Source organism: Lytechinus variegatus, chromosome 1 (assembly GCF_018143015.1).
Source record: "Lytechinus variegatus isolate NC3 chromosome 1, Lvar_3.0, whole genome shotgun sequence".
Taxonomy (NCBI): Eukaryota; Metazoa; Echinodermata; class Echinoidea; order Temnopleuroida; family Toxopneustidae; genus Lytechinus; species Lytechinus variegatus.
The window spans coordinates 56,308,792-56,320,988 of record NC_054740.1 but is presented as its reverse complement, the minus strand read 5'-3'; the positions used below and the strand labels follow the sequence as shown (position 1 = coordinate 56,320,988).

The 12,197-nt window shown below is 36.4% G+C and overlaps 1 protein-coding gene across 1 annotated transcript in view; it reads left to right on the top strand.

Moving 5' to 3' along the window:
* The first annotated feature begins 1,581 nt into the window (after positions 1 to 1,581).
* The window catches only part of LOC121417666 (NEDD8 ultimate buster 1-like), a 40,975-nt gene continuing 30,359 nt past the window's right edge, over positions 1,582 to 12,197 (top strand). Inside the window, exons 1-8 of the mRNA XM_041611402.1 lie at positions 1,582 to 1,726; positions 3,313 to 3,548; positions 3,840 to 3,951; positions 6,558 to 6,672; positions 7,274 to 7,472; positions 8,521 to 8,630; positions 10,002 to 10,129; positions 11,408 to 11,464. Of these exons, the coding sequence (XP_041467336.1) occupies positions 1,601 to 1,726; positions 3,313 to 3,548; positions 3,840 to 3,951; positions 6,558 to 6,672; positions 7,274 to 7,472; positions 8,521 to 8,630; positions 10,002 to 10,129; positions 11,408 to 11,464 (1,083 nt within the window). The 5' untranslated portion in view covers positions 1,582 to 1,600. The remainder of the gene's footprint in view (positions 1,727 to 3,312; positions 3,549 to 3,839; positions 3,952 to 6,557; positions 6,673 to 7,273; positions 7,473 to 8,520; positions 8,631 to 10,001; positions 10,130 to 11,407; positions 11,465 to 12,197) is intronic.

Genomic DNA, 12,197 nt, shown 5'->3' with positions numbered 1-12,197 from the left:
CCTAAACACGTAATTTCCATATTCTGAAAATGCGAACAAGTATTGGCGTATGAAACCCTACCTTTAACAAGTATTCGAAACAAAACGATACTCATGGCAAATATTACCTGAAATGAACCCCTAAACAAGTACAGGAATGTTTTATTGTTACGGGTCCTTCGGTCGTCGGCTTTACCTTATTTGGTGTAGTACGGCGACCCCACCTTCTACGTCTCGCGCAAATCTGACTCTAAACACGAAGTGTTGGGGCAAAAAGGACATCCTTTGTAAAACATTTTAATTTTGTTTTATCATCCCCGAAAATTAGACCCTAAACACGTAATTTTCCTAGCCAAATAGATACCCTTTTTTCCTTATTTTTTTTGTTTTTGACACCCTTATCACGTTACGTACGTAACGTGCCCTATCGTGAAAAGGACATCCTTTTATGTGTTTTTTTGGTCGCGCATAGTATCCACTCGTCAATGTAATAAAGTGGCCCCCCGGGAATGCTCCACACTAACTTTTTCCTTGATGGCCTGTCCCGTTCACCCAAATCATCAATTTCATATTTTTTGTGGCTCGCAAAGCAAATCTAGTGGCCCTAACACAATAGAAAACATTACAATTTATCAAAAATTTGGTAGCCCAACAGGGCTACCAAGTGTTGGCATTTACAGAATTTTGGTGGCCCGACTCTCATTTTTGGTTGCCCTGGGCCACTGCTACAAATGTCGAGCCCTGGAATGGCAATGAGAATGTCTGATGCAGAAATTAAGGAATAGGAGAAACATGTGGAATGATGGCATAAAAAATGAAAACTGAATAGAAGTAGACCCAGTTGTTGTGTGTCCAGACAATCAATTTTAAACTGCCATTTGCAGTTGGAAAAGCTAACAAGCAATGTTTCATCAGTTTTTAGTGCAAAGTGTAACATGCAACATTGTAGAGAAAAAGATTACAAGTACTGGATTAAAAGGAAGGCTTCAAAGTTTTAAAGTGTCCGGACACCCCAACCCCATCCTACAGAAAGTAAAAAGTAAAATAGACGGATAGATCTAAATGAAACATGAGATAGTTTGAAGGCTTTCTGGTAGTTTGCAAATTTTACGTGGTATTGTGGTAAAGTCTAGCCAATTTTAAAGAGGAGTAGTACATAGGGGTAAACATTACAGAAATTTTTGTTTTTCTATTTCTGTGAAGGAAGAACTTCTGTTTCGAAAGGTATAATAAAATTCTGGCAGTAACATGCAACATGTCACTATTAGTATTTACTGCATTTAAAATGCTTATCAATAAAATGCACAGTGGAAAAATGGAGAGAGTCTGTAATTCTGAATAAGGACATAACTACTGTAGAATAGGCATAATGTTTCTTGGGATTGGGCATGATATTTCTTTGGAATAGTAGTAAGCTTGTTCTACAAGGTTGTTCAAAGTTGCCTGTTCAAAGTATGTGTGGAGAATTATGTTAGTTCTTGGAAGCTTGAACATACAGTATTTCTTACTCTCCTTCATTTTCATAGTCAAAGAAAAATATGTATGAATATTTTATTCTTATTTATTATTAAATTGATTAATCAACATATATTTCTTTAGAAGAAGAAGATTTGAAAGTGCCATGGCATCTGGACCATCAGACGGCCAAATCAGAGACACCATAAGGAAGCGACTGAATGCTGAAAAGATAAAACTATGGCTGCCACCTTACACATTGGAAAATGGACAGAGAGGGGAAATGCCAGGGGTAAGTAGTCAACATTTTTTATTATTATTATTTGTTTGGGTCACCTGTGCCTGGGAGGCGAAAAGCGACCTGAATCACTTTGACCTGCAGGTCTCTCCTCCCGATGTAACTGATTGGGTGGCGTGCAGGTGGACCACTACACCGGGGTTTCCCCCTACTCCTATACGAATAGTGCAGTGGGTTCTTAAAGTGCAAAGGTGGTGACTCTCCTCTACACAGGGCCTCCATTTAACGTCCTATCCGAGGGATGGGATGTTTTCCATTGTAACATAGCCTGCATCTATGAAACATGGGAGAGACGTTTACACACAATGCACTGGCTTCAGTCGTCTGCCCATGGTGGACTCAGACCCACGATCTTTGGTTGGACGAGCTAACAACGCTCTCTGTTTTATTTGCCATACTGGATAAAAATTGAAATGGGACAGGTTATACCATCCAGGCCACACCCATGGTCAGAGGGTTCCATGACATTTGCTCTGGCGACAATTGCTCTGCTGTAAATTGAACACACTAATCGAATGACCAACTTCAACCTGAGATTTAATACTATCACCTATCCTAAACCTAATTGTAAACCTAACGTAAAACCCTATTGCAACCCTATATTTTAGATGATAGCCTATAAAGCTTGGAGCAATTGATGCCGCAGCGAATGTTGAGTCACCGCTCATGAATAGATCTATGATATTTATAAAGGGGGGCACAACAGAAGGTTGATTAAATTTATTTTCCCATCATTTTAACCCCCCCCTGGGAAATAATAAATTTTAGATAAATAAATAAATATATGAATAAATAAATAAATAGATAGATAAATAGATAAATAAATAAATGTTCTATCTGACTGCAAAAAAAGGGGGAAAAGATAGATAGATATAAATAAATAAAACTTGAGGCAAACAGAAGGGGCTCCTATCTGCCCCTGGCTTGAACTGTGCTTGCGACCATCAAATTCTTGTAGCTATTGCTAATAATCTTCAAATAATAGGTCTTACTCTTAACGTGTACATTTTTCTCCCTGGGCAAAAATGGGAGCTTATGAAGCCCACAATCTTTTGTAAGATTAGTAAGAAGATTTTCGAGCTATTCTAAGTTTGAGTCATAATTCTTATTCCAAACAGATATGAATGAATTCGATACCTATAATACAACCTTTCCAAAAGTCAAAGCATTGGTAGATTATGCAAGAAGTATTATTTACCTCTTATTTCTCCTTAGTCAAGAAAAACAAAGACTTCACTTGAACACATTAACTTGTAAATATTCATGATATCCATTATCTTATGCCCAGTAGTAATGATAGGCTCAATTGCTACTCTGTTCCATTATCCTCCATATATAATTTATTTTATTTCTTTATTACAAATCTGAAATCTTTCCTCAAACAAGGACTTTGAAAATATCAAATTCTTTTTTTTCCCTTTAGGACTTTAATTGTTGCTACAAATTTAATCATGTTTAAAATTTCCAAAGGAAATTTTTTTAAAACTCTGAACTAACTCAGAGGACATTTTTGTAGCATATCTTAAATCTTTACTCAATATAAGTTCAGAAATTCTTTTCATTTCTGATGTTTTTTCTAGGACCTTGTTACAAAAATCTCATCGGATTTGAACTTCCCTAATGAAATAGTTTGTGCAACCCTGGAAGAACTCAGACAGCATGCAGTGGACAAGCTTGCAGCTCGTAAGAAGTTCCAAGAAGATGGCATTGCCAATTTGAAGATCAAGTTGACTGGAAGTATCCCTACCAGTGTCAGTAAGACATGTTTCAGTGTAGAGTCAAAGCTTGATATCAGCAGCACGACCCTCAAGCAAATGTAAGTATCTGGACTACCCTGAGGTTTTAGCCTACATATAGGCTGTTTAGGGTGGATATTAGATTATGTTTTTAATTTAGCCCTTGTCAATTGAACTTTTGTGAGCTCTTTACATAAGAACTTGTTGGAAAACTCATGGAATAGAGAATGTGCAAATATTTCATCCTGGCATGACTGAGTGAATATGTTGACCGATGTTTGATATTCTTCAAGCTCTTAAATAGTGTACTCTGTCTTTATAAGCGCCTTATGAATATCTTTAACTATTACTACTGAATATTCTCTATACAGGATAAGTGATCAAACATCTCTTGGTGTGGAGTATATAAAGCTGATCAGCTGCGGTCAAGTTTTAGACGATACCAAAACCCTCCAGGAATTGGGGTTAGGACAGCATTCACAGGTAAAGATATTATACAAATGATGCACGTAAGCATTGTATGCCTTATACAACCCCCCTCCCCCATGTTACTGAGTTGCTCCAAATGCTATATTCGATCTAAATTCTAGATGATTCTTGATGACTCCAGACCTCGCACTATCCTGCACTCTGACGTCAGAGTGCAGGATAGTGCATTTTGGATGCAATAGTGCAATTTGCTGAATATCATGTGATCTGATTTGGACCAATCAGATTACAGAACATTCTTGGGAGTTGTATGGTATCTAATTGACTGTTTAACTACGGCTAAAATCAATTTTATTGAGATGAATTTAATTTCAGAAGATGTGATTGATATAATAATAGTAATATAGGTATATTTACCCAGGGATGCAACTTCAGTTCTGAAAACTGTTTTCCCAGCAGGCCCTGCTATTATTATTAGGCACTCAAAATATTCAAGGAATTTCTTCCTACCGGGTACCCATTCACCTCACTTGGGTTGAGTGCAGCACTGTTTCAAAGTCAGAAGACTAATCCTCTGGGCCACAATGCTCCACTACATTGTTATGTGGAGTTTTAAAAAATTACTTAATCTGTGGATGAGTCATCCAAGGGCCTAGTTCATATCTTTCAGCAATTGATTGGAAGGTTGTTTTTATGATTGATCACATTAGTTCAATCGATCGTAGAAATCAGGCTTGTGATTAATTGCTTGGCTTTGTGCTATGTGACCCAGGTCAGGCACTTAAGAATGACTGTCATTGTATGTAAGAGGAAGTGAATTTTACAATGACCTTGAGCCCCAAATTGTTATAAATGCAGTACATACATTCTCTGTGGCTATCCTGTTACAGTCAGATATAATTTCTCCCCATTGTTTCTAATTTACTCATTTTTGTGAACATAATTATTCTCATGAGGGGTTTCTTTTTGTCTCACCTGCGAAGCAAAGTGAGACTATATGCGCCGCTTTTCCGACGGCGGCGGCGGTGTCAACATCAAATCTTAACCTGAGGTCAAGTTTTTGAAATGACGCCATAACTTATAAAGTATATGGACCTAGTTAATAAAACTTGGCCATAAGGTTAATCAAGTATTACTGAACATCCTATTAGAGTTTCATGTCACATGACCAAGGTCAAAGGTCATTTAGGGTCAATGAACTTAGACCATGTTGGAGGAATCAACATCGAAATCTTAACCTGAGGTTAAGTTTTTGAAATGTCATCATAACTTAAAAATTTATGGACCTAGTTCATGAAACTTGGACATAAGGTTAATCAAGTATCACTGAACATCCTGCATGATTTTCAGGTCTCATGATTAAGGTCAAAGGTCATTTAGGGTCAATGAACTTTTGCCGAATCGGGGGTATCTGTTGAATTACCATCATAACTTTGAAAGTTTATTGGTCTAGTTCATTAAACTTGGACATTAGAGTTATCAAGTATCACTGAACATCCTGTGCGCGTTTCAGGTCACATGACCAAGGTCAAAGGTCAATGAACTTTGGCCGAATTGGGTGTATCTGTTGAATTACCATCATAACTTTGAAAGTTTATGGATCTGATTCATGAAACTTGTACATAAGAGTAATCAAGTATCACTGAACATCCTGTGCGAGTTTCAGGTCACATGATCAAGGTCAGAGGTCATGTAAGGTGGTCAATGAACTTTGGCCATGTTTGGGTTTTTTGTTGAATAACCATTATATCTCTGTAAGTTTATTGGTCTAGTTCATTAAAAGTGGACATAAGAGTAACCATGTATCACTGAACATCTTGTGCGAGTTAGCGTAGTATTCAAAGTCAGCACTGCTGCTATTTTGAACCGCGTGATGCAGGTGAGACGGCCAGAGGCATTCCACTTGTTTTATATAAAATTGACATTTAAAAATTGGAAGAGGTTTCACAAATTAAGCATGATTGTCATTCTTGGCCATCTTGATAATCATTGGAGATTAGGATGGATTCATATTTAAATGATACAATTCAATTCTAACTAAGACACATTTTTTTGCAAATTATCTCAGTTTCGAAGAATTCAGAGGAAAATTAAGTTCAAGGTCTACCCATGAATCCTACATGTAGTTTCAGAATAGGGCTTTTGCTGAAATTTCTTTACTAGAAAAAAAACGAAGAAAGGAAAAATTTTACTGTGTTATGTTCTAAATCATCATCATACAAGTAGTAGAATAAAAGTGAATTGAATATATAGTTGCAATGACATCAAAGCAATAGTACGATTGGCTGCAACTGAACCCATTTGCCCTTTACTCTGAAATAAAGGCCTTCAATTATCCAACATTGTTATATTAGTAATATTACATCTAGTTTTAAACTCAAATATGAAGGTGCTCATACTTTGCATTTTCAGAAAATAAGAAAAAAGGCAATTTGTTACGAAATCAGATTGTGGACCTTTCTTCAGATGCTTGGAGGCCTTAAGCAAGACCCCCAAATGAGATATACAAATAATAATGATCATTATAGTAATGATAATACTACTACTGCTAATAATAATAACAACAACACCAACAACGATCCAGGGTAACAGTTCCGAAAACTTGTCTCCCAGCGGGCCCTGCTTATTATGCTATGAATATGACCATTTGTTCTTGGTAGGTAATGGTGATTTGCTTATCAGAGAGTGAAGTTGAAGCCAGGAAACATGACGAACAGAGACACCGTCTGGAAAGGACCAAGGAAGCAGCTAAGATTCTTGCCACTAGAAACTCAGGTGAACGTTGCAAACTTTGTTGCTCTTTTCAACTCATTATTCAGATTGAATATACTGGATGCAAGCCAGAATTGTAATTATTCAACTTCCCCCAGCAAGCCTTTAAAATTCCATTCCATTTCTTTGTCCATGGTGGACTGTGAATAATTACCCTTGCTTTAGCAGAGCAGCAATAGTTTTAACTGGAAGAAATCTAAGTCCCAATAATAATAACAGTATATTTACCAAGGGTAGCCACTTCAGTTCCAAAAACTGTTTTCCCAGCGGGCCCTGCTATTATATCGAAATATGCTGAAATATTATCAAGAGAGGCTTTCTAAGTAGTTTCTTTCTAAGAAGAAAGAAATCCTTTCAATAATAATGGTAAGTGTTTGTATTGTAATATGAATTATTTCAAATTTGCAATTTAATTATTCTTAGGGGAGTGTTCAATTAATTCCTTTATTTAATACGTGATATTACAAATCTAGACATTGGCTCTGCTTTCAGGATTTTGAATAAATTTGCTAAATTTTGATGTAAGAAATCATTTTCAGATACGGCATTCAAGTATCACCTTCAAAGTCTACATACTGACCCGTTTATTCTTTCTGATTTACAGAAGACCGCATAGGTCAAGAAGATGATCGGTACTTCCTACAGATCGCTGACCACACTGGACGAGCAATAAAGCTGCCCGATGAAGAAAGGCAAGCGCTCTCCGTTGCATTGACCCTGAACGAGAAGGGACGGGCTTGTTTGAAGAGGAAACAACATGGAGAAGCTCTGCTCATTCTCTTAGAAGCTGACCATGCTTTTAGGTAGGACAACCCCTTTGCTTCATTTGTCGTCAGGGGAATTCTTGCAAGCTTTCTTTTTAGCAACCCCCACCATATTGTACATGGATATTCATAAAATTTATTTTATTTTGAACTTATCGATTTGACTTGTGTGAAACTTAAATGCTGAAAATCTTTTATCATTTTCCAACGTTTAGATCATTATCCTAGACCTAAGAAATATATCTGTTCAGAATGATAGTTTTGTTTACATTGTTGACGATGTTCCCATGTGAGATTCACTTTTTGTTTTAATAGAAAACCCATGAACTGGATACTTCTTCCATAAACTAAAATTGTTCCTTTATAGATGATGAATTCTTTAGGGGCCAGGGAAAATATTTCACAGGTGCTCAGGCAATTTTGCCACAGAAATGTTCAAAAGAGCCCTGGAAAATCCCAATTATTTCAATTTTAAAGCTTCTCCGATGTTGCGAATTTAAGCACTAGGTTGTGAAAAGTAGCTCTGAAAATGACAAATTACCAGGGGGGGTTTCCTGATGGGAGCCTGAGAACAATTCCATCTGAACCGATGCCAATGCACTCATTAGTTCAGAAATGATGGTATGATGTTTTATATATGTAGGGTCAAGTCCACACAAAGAATAGGTTTATTTGAATATATAAAGACAAATCAAACAAGTTTAATGAAAATTTCATTGAAATGGGATTTAATATAAAAAGTCTCGCTAATTTACACTAGATAGTGATCACGGGTAGTTTGTATGCAAATGAGGGAACTTATCATGTCGCAAAATCATTATTTATTTGTATTTCATGAAATATGATTTCATTTTTCCTTTAACGAAGTAAAACTTGGACAATTTCTCATGGAAAATGTGAAATCATTATTTTGATTGATCACACTTTAGTAAAAGTCCTCTAATATCTACAAATATTTAAAAATTAATGTTTCATCCAATAAAATGCAAAAGAAATACAGGTAGTGAATTTGTGGCATCATCAGCTCCCCTTTAAAAATATTTTGTTTTGTTGTAGTTAATCACATCTCTTATCTTTGTGCGTTCAGGCAGTGTCGATCAGAGATCCTGCAGGCCGTGGATAACTATGCCGTGTTGTGTTTGGATATCGTCTGGTGTTATCTGACTCTTCAAAATGTTGAACAGCTTCCAGATGCAGGTAATTATAATCCACGAAAGGTGATGGAATCACTGACTTGATTACAGTAGAACAGGCCGGGTCTTACAAAGAGTTATGATCGATTCAATCAATCGTAACTATTGAAATCCATCAGTGTCTTAATTTTTCTACAAGAAATTGTGCAAAATGTCCTTTGTAAACAAAGGAGAACACACCAAACTGTCAAGAAATCAATGAATTTATGTATATACATGTACATTCATATCAAAATTTATTTTAAGCAAACATGCATGTTATATGTTGACTTTGCTGGCCTTCCATAGTTGCGATTGATCAGATTAATCCCAACTCTTTGTAAGACAGGGCCTCCGCAGAATTAAAGTTATCATTATTTAGAGTTATTGCACTTGATGTTCCACTACCTAGCCGGCTAGAATGAAATACCCACATATGGTCAAACCTGTGTCAGTGGACGCCTCTCTATAGCACCAAACTGCCTATAGTGACCACTAAAACTAATTCCCATGGAGGTAAATCATGTTCATATGTACTCATTGATTGCAGTCACCTGTCTATAAAGGTCATATTTTAGAAGCTCCATATTGGCTGTACAACATCTCTTTCCTCTCTGTAACCATTAACTGCTGATGGACATTATTTATGCAGCACCCTGCTGTTGATCTCCGATATAAGCGGAGGAAGAAGAAAGAAGAAGGTGGTCACTATAAACAGGTTTCGCTGTATGATGTAACCACGTGAATTGCAAATATAGTGGAATTTTTTGTTTAAGAGATATTGTTTGGGAAATGGCTGAAACATGTAAAATATTAAACACTGAGTCATGTGCACAGGTGTGGTACAAAGAGCCACCTCTGCAGAACCAATAATAATTTAGGCTTGTGCTGCAATTTCAGTGTTTAGAAATTATATTACTGTAAGTAAATATAAGTGAATTCTGAGTGATAATGTGTAAAGTTTATACTTAAAAGAGGTTTATGTGGTGCAATAGATGGAAGTTTTCTCTGCAGTAAAATATGATATTAATAATTACAGTATTAATAAGTATCATTTAAGGTGCTACATTTTCAAGAAACAGAACAAAAAGAAAACAAAGGAAGTAAAGGACGTAAAATTTTATAATCATAATGATAAAGATATTGAGATAATAGAGAAAATGGAAATTATGACTTTTAATATTCCTGTGTTTTAAGATTCCGTTTACTGCTAAGATGTCTGTTTTATGACTTTTCAAAGCCATATCTTTCATTACATTGTCAATTATTTTGCTATGGTCCGTCAATATTAAACTAGAAATTCTATAGCAAGTTAGTAACTTTCAACCACTTGGGAAAAAGGCACATTCATATCCTATTTCCAATCTTAACTTTGTTTTTGCCTCTACCATACTAGAGTCAAGATTGAAGATGTGCGAGGATTGCTTCAACCGTAGCTATGGTGAAAATATGGAGAGATTGATGGCATTGAAAGGAGATAATAGCAGAGAACTGGCTCTCTATGTGAGGCTCTACCTATTACAGGTAAGCTAAGTGTCGAGGATAAAAATACAGTCAACTCTGCGTGAATCAAAATCACAGTTATCACCAATGTTGAAGGTCTTTGCTAGGTCCCATTCCTTTATTTCCTATTTTTCTGTCTTCTCATAATGTGCCCAGGAAATGAACTCTGGCAGAGCTCTTTATTACATGCCTTTTTGCTTAAGTGTCTGTCGGATTCATGTTGTTAATATATTGATGCATTGTGGAACGTTGTGGCCCAGTGGATAACCCTTCTGACTTTGAAACAGAGGGTCGTGGGTTCGAATCCCAGCCATAGCGTAATTTCCTTCAGCAAGAAATTTATCCACATTGTGCTGCACTCAACTCAGGTGAGGTGAATGGGTACCCGGCAGTATTAATTCCTTGAATGCACTGAGCGCTGAAAGGCAGCTCAAGCTAAAGCCGGGGTAATAATAATACTAAACAATGCGCCTCGGAATAGAATATTTCTAGATAGATGGTGCTATATAAATGCCTATTATTATTATTATTATTCTGACTCTTGCCAGAGGGTTCCGTTTTCAGATCACACTTCAGCACAAATGTCTTTTGGCTTTACATAAGTCTATACACTTGAATCCAATCAATCCAATCCAAAGGTCATTTGATGTACCGCCTTTTCCTTTTCGATGGCAAAGCGCTGCGCACACACTACTCAAAGTTTGGCCCGATAAAACAATCCAACACCTCAGAATGGTCATCATCATCTATAAAAGATGATGATAGGTCTTCCAAAACTTTACAATGGGACTATTTTTTATTTAGATTATGAAATTGGAGTGGGATTGGGTAAAGAATAATTCATTGCTTGAGACTGGAGTATTTGGATGTTTCTTAGATTTAATGATTATGAGAATGTAGTTGTAAGTTCTGAAAGGATGTAAAATCTGAAAGATGTAATATTTGAAAGATTTGAAATGGGAAAGATTAAAAATATAAAAGATGTGAAATCTGTTCAAATAATTTTATTTATATTTATTCATATTTTGGGGGTAACAGTTCTAACAATAAATGAATCAAACAACTCCTCCCAAGAACAAGCAACATTACGACTTAATACCCTTATGCAAAAATTAATGAAACTGATTATGCTGTGCATAACCGGGCATGTACACTTATTTTGATTTTGGTGATTATTTGGATTTTTGAAGATAGAGGCTCCACTATATTCCAATCAAAAGAAAAATATTTTTAACTTTTGTAGATGTAGATTTTTATATTTCAAATCATCAAATTAATTTTTATTACTTTCGTCCTCAGGGCATTGTTGCTGTTCTAAAGAACAACTTACAGCATGGCAAGCATCTTCTTGAAAAAGTAAGTTACAGGTCCTTGGTGTTTCACAAAGATCAATAATGTCTGAAATTGATCTCAACTATGGCAGGCCAACAGTGTCGCTATTTAAAGCATTGGTATATAAAGGGATCTTGGGAGCGTTTCATCAACATTTTTGTTTGAAAATTTGTGAAATCTGATAACTTTCAATGATGTTGATTGGCTAAGAAGCAATGTTACTATGGTAACCAGAGCTACCAAGTCTCACGCATTATGCGTGAGACTCGAGCAATTTGGACTCTTGTTCATCTCCTCAAATCTCTGTCTCACGCAACTATCATAGCCTATCCCCATATACATTGTACACAATGTCTGTGATCTCACTCAGATTCACAGAAAATCTCACGCATAGCTGGTCTTTGAATTTGGCATCTCTGCGGTAACTCGGATGAAATGTCTGACAACTCCTTTCATTAAAAGCCCTGCTGGGGAGCTTTTCATGAAAGGACTTGTCGAACGTTTAATCCGACAACTCCAGTTTTATCTTACCATAGTAGCAGTTCTCAGCCATTCAAATTCAGGGGGAGTTGTCAGATCTGACTGACAACTTGTCGGACGAAAATGTTGATGAAACACTTACCAGGGTAGGTTTAATGAAGTGAGCTGTCCGGTGATAGCTATTGCCAAGTTTGCTCTCAGATAATCAGATGCCAGGATATCAGTAGTTCAAGGTTGTCAATGAAAATCACAAGGAGTCACTATGTAAAGTGCTCCC